General features: G+C 40.6%; 1 protein-coding gene across 3 annotated transcripts in view; it reads right to left on the bottom strand.

The window, feature by feature from the left end:
• The window catches only part of phf14 (PHD finger protein 14), a 161,586-nt gene that overhangs the window by 32,830 nt on the left and 110,340 nt on the right, over positions 1-18,416 (bottom strand). For all 3 annotated transcript variants that reach the window (XM_039606105.1, XM_039606104.1, XM_039606106.1), the window contains one exon: positions 1,614-1,731. In XM_039606105.1, the coding sequence (XP_039462039.1) occupies positions 1,614-1,731 (118 nt within the window). The remainder of the gene's footprint in view (positions 1-1,613; positions 1,732-18,416) is intronic.

Genomic DNA, 18,416 nt, shown 5'->3' with positions numbered 1-18,416 from the left:
CCTGCTTATCCCAGTCTTGTGTTCCAGAGCGTGGTGGAAATCAATCAGAGCAGGTACTGGTCCGCCTTTGTGGACTTCAATGTTTAGACTCTCATCCTTCTTAATGTGCTTAGCACAGTTAAGCTATTATCCTTCATTTCTTCCCTGGTGAACTGTTTCTATCCACTGAGTTGACATATCACCAAGAGCTTTATTTTATCCATGTAAAAGTTTGGTACTATAGAGAAACCACCATTAACTATGGCACCATTTAAAGGGAAATAAACAGGCTTTCCAAACGTATAAGATTTATTGTGAAGAAGCATTGTTACAACAACAACAAAAATAATCGACAACACAATTTCCTTATCTTTGTGTTAACTTTATCTTTAGGATGTACCCGATTTCACTTCAAGTGGAAGAATAGTGGTTTCACTGAACTATCCTGACTGTGAGTAGGGAAACAGGAGTTCTCATGCTGATGTTTAAAACTATAAATTACTCTAACCCTGACAACCCACAGATGACAAAAGGGCCACTCAATGATGAAGATCATACTGTATAAATGATTAATTAATATGAAAGGAACTTTTTAAAATGTATGAAAGAATTACCTATAATCAGTTCATTCTGCATGAGTAAGTAATCAACAGTTTCAATCTGCATATCCTTGAACATTGATAATATAATAACAATATTTAATAACAGTTACAAAATGTTACTACAAAAAGCATCAACAGCAGCACAGATTCAAACTATATTCACTGCTTTACTTCAGCAAATTTCTTTGCTATCCTACTCATTCAGGAAAAATCTGGACTTTGGTGGGTACTGTGACTTTGGACAACCCACTTCACCACCTAGGTCGTGATTGTCCTGCTAAATGATAATGGTAAATGGATTGGTTCTTATATAGCACTTTTCTACTCTGAGCACTCAAAGTTCTTTACACAAATTGCTTTTTTCTGTGTAAGTGCTTTTCTATATACACACATTCATACTCTGATGGACGGATCAGAGAGCAACTTGGGGTTGATTTCTTGCCCCAGGATATTTGGCAGACTGGATCAGACGGTGAACGAACACCAGACCTTCCGATTAGCAGGTGACCTGCTCTACCACCTGACCTACAGCCATAACACCCTGTTACACTTGCTGAATGTGCTAGAATATGAAATGTGAATCATTGAGTCATTTATGTATTGGTTCCTAAAAACATAAACACAGAAGGTTTCAATAAAGGTATCTAAACCACAATTTAAAAATAACATGGATAATTTAGTGCAGAGGTATAAACAAAAGATGTATTTAAAATATCAAAGTAAAAGCACATTTTTGGTTTTGTTTTTAGGAATTATTTAGTTTGATGTGAATTTTTTAGCTGTGGCAGTAATTTAAAGGAAATCATGTGAGGGCATTACAATGGAAGTCACACGTTAGTGGAAAAGCCGCCACTTACTTGTATATAAGTGTTTTATTGTATGAGTTTTTATGTTACTGTCAAACAGAAGTAGTAGCAAGTGCAATATTGTTAAAATGAAGTTATAGTACCTCTGAACTGTTACTAACAACAGTCCTCAAGTTTCTTTCTGAGCTATACACATGATTATACACAAGACTGTATGCACACTCACTTTAGATGAGGATGTGTCACACTCCTGGCAGATCCAGCCATATCCTGTTTGCTTGGGTGATTTCTTCAGTGGAGGGTCCAGACACCCAAAGTGATAGCAGAGTCGACACTCGTCACACCTGAGATGCAGACAAGGGGGGGGCACATGTTATGTCCCAGACACTTAAAGCCTGAGTATTCCTTTAATGACGAGGCCAGTTCAAGAGTGATGGATGATGACAAGGCAGGTGTCAGTGAGTGAACTTTGTTAATGTATTCCAAATATCCTCTAATCACTCCTTTCCCTTGACCTTATACAATCATTGACTGCCCAGTGGTTCATATGAGTGTTCAGATAAATACAGGCCTTCGTAGTGCCAGTAGTGCCTGTAAAATCCTAAGGAGCTGGAATCTAAGTCCTCTGGTGAAGCAACATGGGTCAAATGACTTTTAGAGTATGTTTCACAGAGAAGACATATATTCAATTGCAGCTTTTCAAACCAAAACACAAATAAACAATAAAATTAATAGTTGGTTTCTAACATATTTTTTCTTTTTCAGAAAATTAAATGTTCACATGCATAGCAATCTTGGGTTAGAATCACAGTGAACTTAGTTTAGCATAAAGATTGTAATGTGGTAACATGGTTCTGTTCAAATTATAGAGATACAGCAATTAAAACTCCAAAAGCTCATTAATTAATTTAGTTTCCTTAACCAGTGGTTAACTGGGCAGCACAACAGTACAATGGTCACCACTGCTGTCTAATAGCAAGGGGGTTCTGCATTCAAATCTGGTGGCCATCTGGGACCTTTCTGTGTAGAATTTGTGTGTTCCGCCTGTGCTTAGGTGAGTTCTATAGTTTCTTCCTACAGTTCGGAGGCAATGAATGTAAACTTGAAAGATTGTCTGTGTTAGCCCTGTTACAGACTGGCAACCTGTCCAGGGTGAACACCACCTCTTGCCCTTTGACAGCTTGGATAGGCTACAGCTGGGGAGTGGAGGGGTTGGGCAATGCTGTGTAGACTCTTTCCTCACATAGCTAATCACCATTAAGTCACCATTATTGGTAGCTTACTAACTAAACCCTGTAGATGTTTGTGTAGCAGAGATGTGGTCTCTCGCTCCACTGCAGGGACCTTTCATGGTCCTGTCACATTAACACTCTGGTGAAGAAAGCTCGGCAGCATCTCTTCTTTAGGTTGAGGGTTGCTGATGATAACAGACTCAATAAACTGATCTGCAAGGCCAGCAATGTTGTGGGGATGGAGCTGGACTCTGTTAGGGTGGTGATGGAGAGGTGAATGTTGACCAGGATAAAGACAGTGTTGGGTAATTCCTCCCACCCACTCCATGACGTGCTGGCTCGCCACAGGAGCACGTTCAGTGAGAGACTGAGATTACCAAAGAGCGCCTCTGAACAACACAGGAAATCATTCCTGCCTGTGGTCATCTCCCTCTACAACTCATCCACCTAACATACTGTATACTGCAATAGCTACACCCTTTTTGCACATGCTCTTCTTTTTTATTCAGATATTTATTAGTAAGTGACTTATATATATGTACATATTGTATATATTGTGATATTTCTTACTTCTTGTATTGTCTGTTTTTGTTACTGTTTGTACTGGAGCACTGTAACCAACATAATTTCCCCTAGGGATCAATAAAGTATTCTGATTCTGATTTTTCCTCAGACGACTCAGAGACTTCCACCTACCTCTGAAGGTGCTCAAGAACTGTACTCATGCACCATCCAGAGCATCCTGACAGGAAATATTTGCACCTGGTATGGGAACAGCACCAAGCAGGATAGATGAGCTCTCCAAGGATTGGTGCACTCTGCCGAATGCATCATTTGCTCAGTGCTTCCTGACCTGCAGTCTATTTACACCAAGTGGTGCAGGAAAATGATGAAAAACTTCTCCCATACCAACAATGTAGTCTTTGCACTGTTGAGGTTGGGACTTCCACTCACTTAAGGCAAACACCAGGTGTAGGACTGGACTCTCTACATATCTCTACGCACCACTGCAAAATAATGTACTTCTGATCTGGTTTCTCTCATATCACATCACTGTACATGCACTTAACAACAAAACAATGTACTTCAATAATATACTCAATAACCTTTTTTGACTGTTCACCGTCAATCTGCACATTGCTGATTTGCACACCTATTTAATTTTGATTTTTAACACTGATTTTATACTTGATTTTTAATTTTAGTTTATTCTTGTATCTGGTCGGGAATTGCACAACAATAAGCATTTCACTGCATGTCGGACTGTGTATAAAATTTGAATCTAATCATAGATTTCAGTTCAGCATTCAACACAATTATCCCTCAGCACCTGACTAGAAAACTGAGCGTGCTGGGCCTGAACACCTCCCTCTGCAACTGGATCCTGGACTCACGACTGTGCAGTAATGCACAGTTCGAACCAGATCATCAAGTTTGCCGATGAAACGACCGTGATGGGTCTCATCAGTAAGAGCTGAGGACTGTGGTGATGAGTCAGCATACAGAGAGGAGGTTTCAACAGCTTACAGACTGGTGTCCAGTCAACAACCTGTCTCTGTGGACAAAACAAAAGAGATGACTGTCGACTTCAGGAGAGCATGGAGAGAGTACTGTCCACTTAAAATCGATGGATCCTCTGTGGAAGTCGTCAAGAGAACCAAATTCCTTGATGTTCACCTGGTAGAGAACCTTTCCTGGTCCCTCAACAACAGCTCCATAACTTAGAAGGCCCAATGGAGTCTCTACTTCCTGCGGACGCTCAGAAAAGCCCATCTCCCACCATCCACTTTCACCACCTTCTACAGACAGACTATTGAGAGTGTCCTGAGCAGCTGCATCACTGTCTGGTATGGTAACTGCACCGTATCCAATCGCAAGACTCTACAACAGACAGTGAGAACAGCTGAGAAGATCATTGGAGCCTCTCTTCCCTCCATCACAGACACTTATTGCACCCACTGCATCCGCAAAGCCACCAGGTGTTGTGAAGGGCCGCACACATCCCTCACACACACTGTTCTCCTTGCTGCCTTCTGGCAAGAGGTACCAGAGCATTCGGGCCCTCATTGCCACACTGCAAAACAGTTTCTTCCCCCAGGCTGTCAGACTCCTGAACACTCAGTGACTGGATGACACACACACACACCTTCATACAAGTCACTACCTCAAGCACTTACCTGCACAATGTCACACACGAACGCACGAGTTACATTTTGCACAATGCTCAGTCTTTATGCGCAACCCACTGTCATTGTTGTACTTTTCTTTTGCTCAGTTGTGTCTGCACTGTCCTGTGTCTGTATCGTTCTGCTCTGTCTGGTGTTGCACTGTTGCATATGGGAAAAGTACACAACGCAGAACAAAAATTTCAGTGGCTATTAGATCTAAGAACAGAAAACAGCCACTTCCCTGAACTAGCCCCAGTAAACATCAAAGTGGCAGACATCTAAGAAAGAGTCTCAAGCATAAAAAGTTGGATGGCACCGGGCCTGGATATGATTTACACCTATTGGCTAAAGAAACTAAGGCTACGTTCACACTGCAGGCGAAAGCGCATCAAATCCGACTTTTCTGACCCTATGCGACCCATATCCGATCGTGGTATGACAGTGTGAACGGCACAAATCCGATATTTTCAAATCCGATCTGGGTCACTTTCGTATGTGGTACTGAATCCGATACATATCCGATGTTTTAGAAAGCGACTGCTGTTTGAACAGTCATGTCGCATCCGTCTTTTACGTCACTGACACAAGACAGACGCCAATTATCAGCGCCCGAGAAGACATCGCGAACGCTTCCTGGCCATCCAGTGTAGATGTCAGTGAAACTGTTGGGAAGACAACGTGAACATTTTATTTGTTCTGTATAATCTGCAGATTCTGACAGAAATCTGCAACTATCCTTTGAAGCACCGCTCCTCTAAAACAGCAATAAGGATAATTATTAGGTTATTTACATTATTATGTAAATAACAGAATAATTTAAAGCAAAAACTGGGAAACGTAAAGTCCGAAGTCTTTATATGAAGGGCCATCAGTCAAACAATATTGTTTGCTCTGGGTCTAAACAGAGCGCGTTGTGTGTGAACGCTCAAATGCGGGCCGCTTTGAGCGTTCACACTAGAGCGCGTTTGCTGTCGCATTTTATTTGTAGTGTGAACAATCAGACAAAAAAATCGGATTTGATAAAAAAATCGGAATTGAGCATTAAGACCTGCAGTGTGAATGTAGCCTAACTGCACTCCATGAGCATCTGGTAGCACAAATGAACCAGTTACCAGTGGACAATGGACTGAATAAAGGGGGTAGGAACAGAAAAAGTGTCAACTTCATCCTACTCCTTTTTGAGCAGAACTATCTCTGTCTAGACACAGAGATAGTCATGAAAACATTAAGTTATTCTTTTCGCTTGTTATTACACTTTTCTTTACATGTTAGAAATAAAATTATTTGCAGCGATCTGTAGTTCTTATCTATAACTACAAGAAAACCTATAACTTAATGTCTCACACATGGATTTACCAAGGAGATGTTTTGTTGCCACAACTGTTCTGCGTAGGCCTGAACTTCCTCAGCCTCTGGGGTCCAGGGTATAATCGGACGTTTTTGACTACTTTTGATTTTACCACTATCTTTCACCTTTGAAAACTGTTTATCTTGCCTTGTTTGATATCATTCTTTTCAGCACAGCCTCACGTCTGAATTTACAGTTATTTTTTCATTTTGACATATTGTGTTAACACAATTGATCTAAAAATCAGACCAAAAACATAAAATCAGAGTAGGAAAAAGTTACTTTTTTTTTTTTACTGTAAAAGACACAAACATATTTAACATCATTTTCATAACTTGAAATGCAAATAGAAATTTTAAATTTTAAAAACCTATGCACAAGTTTTGCAAACGACAAAGTTATTTGCAACTATTTACCTAAAAATGCAGCTAAGGCATTTTTTTTATAACCATTTCAAACTATTTACAAAACAATCAGGTGTTCTGCGTCATTGCACACTACACACTGACTACACAAGACAACAGACTAACTATAGACTCCAAACTAGATGCTAGACGTCACAAATCTTTCACATCACAAAACTCGCTCGCTCTGTCTTTTTTTCGCTCGCTCACTCGCTGAGCCACTCCTAAAACTTCTTCCTCTTCCTAAACAACCAAATGCTGCACTTTGCCAAATAATTTTTTGATTGGTCAACATGGTACATTTTTCCACCAATAGGAAAGGGATGTTTTTTCTTTTCTTTCTTTTTTTGCTTGCAAGCAAAGACTGCTTCCTGACGCTATCCTTAGAAAAGCAGTTTTTACCATTTCTTCCTGCAGTAAACACGACGATAGTATTCAGGAAAAAACACGGCGTATATTGTTTTTTTTTATCATAACTCTAATTTTACGTGGCCTATCAACACAATTTAAAAAGTGGTATATAATTTGACGTCTGTACTATCAAGACAAGTTTAAATGGAGACTCTGGGTGGCTGCATCTCATTGCTGTGTTGCCTTAAATTTGTCATGTGATTTGGACATGCCAGCATTTGTTAACCCTCTGGGTCAACAGGACAGGCTACAGATAAGTACTGCAGAATGTCTGGTTGACTGGAATGCTTGTATGTGTTAGCCCTGCAACAGTACCCCTCCCCCACCAAAGAGTAAAACAGTGATAATAAACATTTGGTCTCTCTCTTCCAAGTCTCTGTTAGTACACAACTTAACAATTGATCAACAAATTCGATTGAATCTGCCTTACAGAAACCTGGTTACAGCTGGATGACTATGTGAGGCTACGTCCACGCTAATGTCTTTTCATTTGAAAACGCATCATTTTCTCTTTGTTTTGGCCTCCCGTCCACACTGAGACGGCGTTTTCACTCAAGGAAAAAGCAGCGTTTTGTAAACGCTTTTGAAAACGAGACTTTTTGAAAACGATGACACATTTTAGTCATGTGATGCAGTCAAGTGACCAATTAAACTAAGGTAGCGGAGGGCTTTAAACAGCAGTTGTTTTGTTTGCTCTCAATTTTGACAGCCCTAAGATTAATATCAGATTAATATCAGTCTGTACATGCTTTTCTTAAAATTCTTTAATTCTCACTCGCTTTTCCGACTTTGCATTCCACCTCATTGTTAGTCCATTTAAAAAACTTGGTGCTTTTCCACGACATTTTGCCGTGACGTTTCAAAGAGCTGGAAAGTAAATAAACGGCAGACAGAAATGAGGCAGGAGGCAGAGTGTGTGTTTTCGGCCGCTTCAATGTGAATGCACAACTGTGTGAAAACGACTGAAAACGATAGTGTGGACGAAAACGCCATTTTCAAATCTATCCGGGCTAGTGTGGACATAGCCTAAGTTTAAATGAATTAACACCCCTGAATCATATAAACTATCAGAATCCTCGAAGCGCAGGCCGAGGGGGCGGTGTGGCAGCAATTTTACACACCAACTTATTAATCAACCAAAGACCAAGACAGACTTTTAATTCATTTGAAAACCTGATGCTTAGCTTTGTCCACCCTAGCTGGAAAACTCAAAAACCAGTCTTATTTGTTATCATCTATCATCCACCTGGGCCTTACACAGAGTTTCTGTCTGATTTCTCAGACTTTTTATGTGATTTAGTGCTCAGCTCAGACAAAATAATTATTGTGGGTGATTTTAACATCCATGTAGATGCAAAAAATGACAGCCTCAACATGGCATTTAATATGCAGGAGCACCTGGAGAGAACACACGCAAACACGGGGAGAACACACAAACTCCATACAGAAAGGCCCCGGCCAGTTGGTGGATTCGAATGCAGGACCTTCGTGCTGTCAGACAACAATGCTAACGACCACGCCACCGTACACTGTACAAAAGTGTACCGTGTGTTTATATCAGCCAGCCAAACACTGGCTGCTATAAACCATTCACAGACAGCCTTTTTTAGAAAGCATACAAGGTAATTTCATAATATTTGTTCTAAAACTGCAGACTGAACACATAACACAATGAAACAAAAGTGTATGAGTACGACGTCTGTTTGATAGAAAACATTATTCAGCTGAAACATCTGGGAATCTTTAAAAGGAGGTAAGACCTGTATGCACATTTAGATCTAAAAGCATTAAAGAATTCCTTTAAATGTAATATTGGAAGCTTTAACCAGCAGTTTGGCATTATATTCAATTCAGTTCATTTCAATTTTATTTATTTAGCACCAAATCTTAACAACTGTTGTCTCAAGGTACTTTGTGAAGTAGAGCTAAAGGCTCTACAATATAACTAAAAGACCCCAACAATCACACAAGTACCTATGAACAATCACCTGGTGACAGTGGGAAGGAAAACTTTCTTTTAATAGGAAGAAACCTCCAGCAGAACCAGGTTCAGCCAGGGGAAGCCCTCCACCACAATTGGTTCGGGGTAAGGGGAAAGAGGACGTAGCAGAGAGACAGGACAAAAGACACGCTATGGGAGAAAGAGCCAGAGTTCATTAATTACTAACGATTAAATACATTAGTGGTGTGTAAGCACACAAAGAGTGAAAAGAGATGAGTGAAGGGCGAAAGGCTCAGTGCATTAGTGCTGGGAAGAACCCCTAGCAGCCTAAACCTATAGCAGCATACCAACTACTAACTAAAAGGTAATGAGTTAGACAATTAGACAACCAGTGTTGGGAAGGTTACTTTTATTCCACTACAGATTACAGAATACATGCCCCAAAATGTATTTTGTAACGTATTCCATTACGTTACTCAATGAGAGTAACGTATTCTGAATACTTTGGATTACTTAATATATTATCAAGCTTTTTACAACTACATGAATGTACTATTGCTGTGTGATTTATTACTATTACTGAAGGATACTCGCCATACCAATACCAACTAGATTTTTAAATCTTAATCTAAAATTAGTAACAGTAGGGTGGACATAGGTAAGGCTGCACTTTTTGCAGCGATCTCGTATAGAAAACTATTCCGCGCGTATATAAAACAGGTCCGTGGCTCCGAACCGTAGTAAAGGGACCTCTGGCTAATACGTTGGGTTCCGTGTCGGGGTCGTAGCCGAAAACTAGCTTTACTTTGTTTTCTGGGTCAACTTTGCTAGCGAGAGACAGAGAGAGGCGTTAAAAGGCTGCTCCAACGGAACTTATTGTTTTGGAGGAAAACACGAACACAGTGTACAGTCGAGTCTTAATAGCTTACTTACAACTGGGCCCATAAGGCTACATTCTTTAGGGCTATGCCTGTAACACTCAGCCTATTGCCTTCATATTAAATAATTTTTTGAACAATAATTTTTAAAAATATTTCGTCACGTCATTATGGGGGCCGCAAGTAGAGGTGACATGGGTCGCGAGATTGGGACACAGGCATTAGAGTCTCTTAGTGCATGTTTTGTTTGGGTTTCCACTGGTGTGGAATTACCGAAAATAGAGAGGGCCCAGCCTAACATATGAAACAGGAAAAGACCGCCGTGTAATCCCTTTATTTCAACAAAGTAACCATATTCTGAATACCACCTTTTTAAACGGTAAACTCTGGTACATGTATTCCGTTAGTCCCCAACACTGTAGACAACTACTAACTCCTAACTAAAAACTTTATGAAAAAGGAAGGGTTTAAGGCTAATTTTAAAAGTAGAGAGGGTTTCTGTCTTCAACACCCAAACTGGAAGCTGGTTTCATAGTACGACAGTTGAAGGCTCTGCCTCCCGTTTTACTTCTGAAAAGTTTACAAACCGCAAGTAAGCCTACAATCTGAGAGTGAAGTGGTCTCTTGCAATAAGGTAATATGATGTCTGATTATTTAAGATCTTGCATGTGAGTAGAAAGATTTTAAATTTAATTCTGTATTTAACATGAAGCCAGTGTTTCCTCATTGCATAAACCACAGCTTGTTTCTCTGCCCTTTTTTGGTTTGTGTATTTCATCATGGTGCATTTTGCCCTCTTTGAGGGTATATGGTTGTTGGGGCCTGGGATGTTGGTGAGGACCACACTCATGTGTTCACAAGGGGAAAAAAGGGTTAATGACTTATTAGAAGAATACAAGATGATAGATATCTCAGCCTGTTGCTGGTAGTGCAGTTGACATTTCATTTCGCTACGTGATTTACCTACAGGGCTGGGACACTGGTCAATATTTTCTAAATTTCTCTATCTAAATTCAGACAAAACTGAGATTATTCTACTCGATCCTAAAAATCTTAGGAAAATGTTAACAATTTTAGGTGCAACCCTAGAGGAATCAGATTTACTAAAACATAATGTCTTAGAGATCAGTTTTTTCCACATCTGTGCAGGCTCTTTTAGGTTTTCTGGCAAAATCTGATTTGGATTTCCTGTTTTTGAGTGTAACCAGTGGTATGCACCCTGTAAACCCTCTGTATTTACATTAATAGCCATCTCTTACAGACTTTGACAATGATATGTCTACCTCATACAGAGTGTTGTTCACTTGGCTAGCTGTTGTAAAGGCATTTTCCCAATAAAGGATAGAATTCTGTAATCGTCCACTTTAGTTGTCTTTCATGATATCATAGGCCTTCTGGTGTTACTGTGTACCAGTACATTCTTTTTTCACAATATACTAGAATATTGATTTGGCCACTCTATGTTTATTTATTTATTTAGAAATCTCTCTGGTATGTTTATTTGTTTTTGTATTTTTTTTCTTCAGTCTAGCGATCTCTTCCCTCACTTGAATGGTTATGTCTTTAGACCTCATATAAACTGTTCCAGTAAACTCTCAAGAAATACAAGTTCAAGACTAGTAATCAATCACTGATCTTTTACCTGCTTAATATGTCTTGAAACAATGGGTAAAAAGCCTCTTGAGGCCATAAATTTGCTTCTTAATCACATGTCCAATGACTTTTGAGTTTCTGAAAATGGAGACTATGTCACCTGTAATTTAATCACACTGGATCTTGTTCTGACATATGGCATAGAAACTGAACATTTAATAGTATTCCCTGTAATCCCAAATTTGTCTGATCATTTCTTAATAACATTATTGTAGGGTCTTTACCTTACAACATAAAGCACCTTGAGGCACGTTGTCATTAAATTTAAACTTGCAGTAATGAATTCCACAGCAGTAACAACTACATATATATTGCCCCACTGAAAAACATAGTCTCAAATCAGTAATACTCAACTCCCTAGTATAACTCTCAAATACACATCTTTAAGCATGTAACCTGTAAGCTGGAGATGAAGTGGCATCTCACTGATTTAGAAGACTTTCATTTAGCCTGAAAAAGAGGTTTTTGCTCTGAAAAAACAAAAGTAAAGCTCAAACATCTTATTATTCATCACTGATTGAAGAAAATAAGAACAACCCAAGTCAAAGCTCTGTTGAGCCAAGTGTTCATTTAAACTTAACTAGTAATGACTTCATAAATTTCTTCACCAATAATTATCTAACCATTTGAGAAAAAAGAGAAGTAACAGAGAAAAAAGGGCAGCACGGTTGCTGTCTGTGAATGATTTATAGCAGCCAGTGTTTGGATATCAATTCTTGTCCACAACACTGATGCCAGTTGCGAGTTGGATGTGTGAACTGAGAGAAATTGGGGAGTTTCATGGTTTCAGATGTGATGGTTTTACAGATAAATACAATATGGAGAACTGCTACAGTACAACAGACAAAAAGTTCTATCACTAACAAAAAGGAGTTCAATTCAGAATTTTTTTTGTCCACTTCAAATGAGTGCCAATGAGCATGTGCAAATCTCTACCCACCATGATACTCATCTATTAGCTGAATCAAGTGAAGATACATGATGGTTTAAGGCAGCATGCTGGTTAGCACTGTTGCCTCACAGCAAGAAGATCCTGAGTTCAATTCCACCAAAAGGCCAAAATCTTTCTATGTGGAGTTTGCATGTTCTCCCCGTGTTTGTGTGGGTACTCCAGCTTCCTCCCCCAGTCCAAAGTGGGGCTAGGTTAATTGGAATAGGTGTGAATGTGAGTGCAAATGGTTGTCTGTGTCTATGTGTTAGCCCTGCAACAGACTGGCGACCTGTCCAGGGTGCACCCCGCCTCTTGCCCTATGACAGCTGGGATAGGCTCCAGGCCCCCCTGCGATGCTGAAAAGGATAAGCAGATGATGGATTTAATTTTCAAAAATTATATTTCTCCAAACTCTTATACAGTGTACGGTAGAGTGGTCGTTAACAATATTGCCCCACAGCAAGCATTTCACTACATGTTGTTCTCTGTATGTTTGTGTAAGTGACAAATAAAGGATGTTTGTTTGTTTAAAAAAACGCCTTTAAAAAGATACCAAAGTGCTTCTAGCTGCCAGTTCCATCCTCTTTGAAGCAGTCAAGACAAGATCTGGTAAAGGAGGAAAACCCTCAGATAAACTTTCAGGTGTCCTGGGCAGAATGGCAAAACCTCTATATGTCTGCAGAGGTGCTTCAAGAAAGTGCAGCTAACACAGGGCTGTTGGTATAGTGTTGCACTGTGCAGATAAAATGCACAAGCAAGTTTGACATGTAAGAGGCATCAGAAGGAGTCTTCTAGCGTTTTTAGTGGGACATTGAAAACTCTACCCCCAGATGAATAGAATCAACCTTTTGGGATTTCCCTTCCTGGATGGATAATCCAATGCAGATAGCATCTGCATTGGATTACATAGAGACTAACCAAACTTTAATAAGCACTTAAATTTATGGAATGTTGCTCTCTTGCACAAGACTAGAAAACCCACGAAACAGATTCAATACACTGTGGTATTTAAACATTAGGCACTTCAGATTTACTAAAACCATAGCAGAAATTTAATTGTCACAGATAATTGGCATCTTTTGATTTGTAGAGACATAAGATAACAACTGCTGCACATTAGCACAAATATGCCAAAGCAGGTGGATCTCTCTGTCTCTCACATTCACACACAAACAGACATACACACACAGTCTGTGCGATGAGCTGAGCTGGCCTATCTGCTAGGGAAACAATGAGAATTTAAAGTACCCTCCAGCCCCCTAGTGAACAGAAGACAAATGACCAAAGTGTGTGGGCTCCACTAATGAGCACATTCCTATTGTTGCACACAAACTGCCAATTGATTTCACATGAATCTCCAACTAAGGAAAAAAGGAAGGGGAAAATTCTTCAGTTTCCCTGCTGGAGACCCTTGAAGGCCTTTCAAATTCACAGGAGGGCTCTTTAGCAAGACTGTGACGACTGCACAGATGCTTCGCTAATTACTCTACTTGAGTGCACTTTTTGTAATATTTGTTGTGCATTATGTGGAAGATCTCTGAATTAAAGCACCGCTTGCTGATGTACTTTTTTTCCTTTCTGTATGTGTGACAGTGCAGCAGTTTTTAATTTCCATTTCTCTATGGATAGCAAAATAAGCTTCATTACCCTTTTCAGCAAAAGAAAGCTGTCACGATCCTGGGTCTTATGACCCAGTGTTTTGAGTTTTAGTTCTTTTGATGTTTATAGTGTATGTTTAAGCTTATTAGGGTTCCTGTGTTCAATGTTTTTAGTTTTACTCTCCTCTTGTAACGTCGTTATGTTCATGTGTGTCAGCTGTTCCCCCATGTGTTTCCGTTTTCCTTCATTATCCTCCTGTGTATTTAGTCCGTGTGTCTTCAGTCATTCCTTGTCAGGTCGTCTGCTCATCCACGTCACAACTTCAGGTATCCATGTCAGGTTCACCGTGTTTAAGGTTTTTTCATGTTTAGTTTTAGTTCACCCAGTTTAGGTTATTGTTTAGTTTCACCTATGCCCTTTGTTTGTACCTTGTTTCCTAGCCTCAATAAGCGGCTTGTTTTTTGTTAAATCCACGTCACGTTCAGTTTTTGGTCTGCGTTTGAGTCCTCTTTTGCAAACACATACAGTCTGCCTCAGCCAGACTGTGACAAAAGCTCTACATTCAGGTAATTTCAGAGGTTTACACTGAACATTGAGCAACACAAGCACAGTCTACATCTCTAAGGGCACAGCATTGGGACCGACATTAATTATTTCAATATGAGGAATCATATGCAGAGGAAGCACATCCAAATGACACTTTTCATGTAGTGTAATGTAATTAACTATAAAACTGTCAGTTTAACACAAACTACTAAGATCTAACAGACCTAACAGTCAAAAACATAGGAACCTACAGCAGTAGCTGTAGCTATCGAGCGGATAGTGTCTCAGCACATCAGAGACTGTCTACCCCCCCCCTCCCTCAACCCCCAACAGTCTGCTTACAGAGCAAATCGGTCTGCGGAGGATGCCGTCACCCTTCACAGAGCACTGAGACACCTGGAGAACAAGAAGAGCTATGTGAGGATGCTCTTTGTGGACTACAGCTCAGCATTCAGCACCAAAATTGACCACATTCATATTCCTCTTGCCACTTGCTCCTGGATCAAAGATTTCCTCACCAACCGGCCTCAATCTGTCCAACGTGGTCCCCTCCACTGTCACTTACCACCGGATCCCAGCAGTACTGCATTCTCAGCCCCCTACTGTATGTCCTATGCACCTATGACTGCACACCAACCAGCGTGATTGTCAAGCACGCCAATGACACCACCATAGTTGTCCCGCTGGTGCTCAGAAAATAACCTGCACTTCCTGCATGTCCTGAGGAAGAATAACCTGGACCAGAAGCTCCTGCTGCTGTCCTTCAGCTCCTCAGTGCTGTGCTGAGGGTAATTAGCACTGCCCACAAAATCATTACCTGGCCTCTGCCACCACTGCAGGCCATCGCCAGATCCTCAGCAAAGCCAGGGCCATCACAGGTGACCCCATGCACCCTGCTCACAACCCGTTTGACGTGGTGCTCTCTGGTCATTGCCTCCGGTCAATCAGGTCCCACACCTCCGGACTGACAAACAACTTCTTCCCCTAGGCCATTTGGAATTTCAATAAACACTACCTCAAGTCTTTTCTTTTTACCATTTTGAAGCACTTTGCAACCTGTTCTCTAATGTGTACCTTTCTCTTATTTTTGTGTACACTTTTTTTGTTTTGTATATATACCCCTCGACTGTATAAATAACCAGTAATGGGATTAACGGCGTTACTTTTTTCAGTAACGAGTAATCTAACTAATTACTATTTCTATCGTTACAACGCCGTTACCGTTACTAACAAGAAAATGCGGTGCGGTCACGTTACTATTTTTCAACAAACAGACGGTTGAAGCTGGCTTCAGCTTACCGCATCTTATATCAGTTGCACAGAAGTAACTGTAAGTAATCTGGGTGCTTCAGCTTTAAGCAGCTGCGCGCGCTCCCACAGGTGGCAATCACTTTCTGGCAGACGATCACTTTTTGGCACAACACCTGGAGCTATGGGGGCAAAACAATCGCATGAGTGCTGCTGTTTGACTGAGGAAGAATAAAGTAGTCGTGGTAAGCCGATCACATGACCACTTTAAGATGACAAAGCAACAAGGTGATATATACCAGTTTTTAAATCGTGTTGATAGGCCACGTAAAACCAGAGTCATGATAAACAACATATACGCAGCGTTTTTTCCTGAATACTTTCGTCGTGTTCACTGTCTAAGGACAGCGCTAGCAAGTACTCTCTGCTTATGACAACCCCCCAACCCCCCAAAAAACTGCCCTTTCGTGTTGGTGGAAAAATGTACAGTGTCGACCAATCAAAAAATGATATGACAACATGACATTTGATTGTGTAGGAAGAGGGGGAAGAGAAAGAGAGAGCAAGTTTTGAGATGTAAGAGATTTGTGACTGTTGAAAGATTTTATGTTTTATGTGTTTTTATCCGTTGTTTTATTATCTTTTAATATTCAAGCATATTGTAAAGTGTTTATATATTTCACAGAATTTGCTGTACTTCCCCATGTCACAAGATTCGATGTATTGCTCCATTGTCATGCAACCCGACAGTGAACTCTGCAATACAAATAGTTTAAGCAGGAAACAGATGCGGGTCACCCAGACTACAATAGAAAACGGATGAGGCACCTAAACCACAACAGGAAAACAGATGCGCGACTCCCTAACCACAAAAGATTAAGTCAGCGCCACGTCTTTTAGAAAGAAGCAGACACACACACACATATACAACTGTTGGTTTAAAGGAAGTTGTAAAGAGGAAATGTGACGTATTTGCATACACGATGTAAACTATAAATAAAGAGCCATCGCCTGCACTCGGTGTGAGTCTCGTCAGAGTTCTCACCGCACGTTGTTGTTATTACATTCTAACTGTTTGAGTGTCTTTATTCAGCCTGAAGAATGTCTTATTAAAAATAAACTCTTGACATTTAATTGGTCCTTCGAGCGGATGTAGGACATCGAATTATAACTAATTTTATGCTCCAACGGAGTGACCTCGTCGTTTCCTGACATCGTGGAGAGCCAGCGCTGAAGTCTGTCGACAGCCTCTTTCCTATGAAGGAGAAAAGACCAACTCACGTGAATTCGGGGTTGGCCAGCGTTCTTAGTAAGAGGTCCACGATCCTGGGGAACGAGGAGGAATCTCTGACCGGCACTTATATCATCATAACCAGGTGAATATTAACACTCAAACACACATCGTGAATAATCGTCTTTAGATTGACACTTTTCTAAGGGAAAACTCGTCCTGTAGGGACTGGCAGTTTAAAAAAGACTCGCTTGTAAGACGAAAACTGGCAGTCCAGAAGAGACTCGTTTCGCAATAATAAAAAAAAAGCTGGTAGTCTAAAAGACTCGCTTGTAAGACGAAACTGGCAGTCCAGAAGAGACTCAAGCCAGCAATAAAAAAAAAGCTGGTAGTCGACAAATTTACTCCGGGAGTAAATGGGAAAAGGAAAGTGTCAATTAAAATAGGATTACACTGTCACAGTATGTGAATTGTTTGTATTTAAAAGAGGAAGTGAGTGTCATTTGAAGAGGGACAGTAGGACCCTACACCACTTCTATTGTTTTCCTGTGTCGACTGAAATACTGGTGAGGAAGGGAAAAGGTTGCACTTCATCGCATAAAATTAAGGCCGCCCTTGACATTAGGACAAGGGTAGAAGGCTGCCTTAATAACCTCCCCTAACTCTAATACCAGAGAAGGTCACACAGTTCTGTTTGTAGTATTAATAACATTAGTAATACAAAATCAAAATGGGAAATAAATCAACAAAACCAGAATTGACAGCAGATGAACAATGGTTAGAAAAGAAATGTCCCGGCGCTGGACAAATAAGTGCAAGCCACTGGAGAAATCCTGATAAATTAAAAGGTCTAACCTGGGAAGGGAAATGTAGTCCCATACCAGTACAACAATTAGGTAAATGTTTACAAGAAGAAATAGAAAATGTGAGGGTAAAAGAAAAACCAATGTATGTCTGAGTACATGAATTTTTTCGCACCATGGCAGGAGGAGAGTAAGAGACGTGAGGAAAATAAAAATAAAAACAATCCAAACAACAGAATAAAGACCAAAAACAGGTGCCTACGACACACACAGCGTGTGTCCAACCTCCCCCTTACCAATCACCTAGTCAAGCTTCCGCCCCCGCTCCACCATTACTACCAACACTTGACCTAAAAAACCCGTCTCTACAACCATCGGGCCCCTATGGGCCAGCCATCCGCGCATTAAACGCCTATCTAACACCACAAGAACAGGAAGAAGCATAGGGAAAGACCCGTCAGGCAGGGATATGGGAGGCATTGTAGACCCTCCAGGCCCTTACGATGGGGGCATTTTCCCACTGATAGCTGTACCAAACCCCAGGTACGGGCGACCCACAGGCCCGCCCGGAGACAATGGTGTGACACCCACTGACAGGGACAGAATCATACACGCCTATCATCCCTGGAGTGCAG

The sequence above is a fragment of the Oreochromis aureus genome, linkage group 22 (genome assembly GCF_013358895.1).
Source record: "Oreochromis aureus strain Israel breed Guangdong linkage group 22, ZZ_aureus, whole genome shotgun sequence".
NCBI classification, from domain to species: Eukaryota; Metazoa; Chordata; class Actinopteri; order Cichliformes; family Cichlidae; genus Oreochromis; species Oreochromis aureus.
Note: the sequence above shows the minus strand (reverse complement) of the source record. Positions and strands in the feature narration are given on the sequence as shown.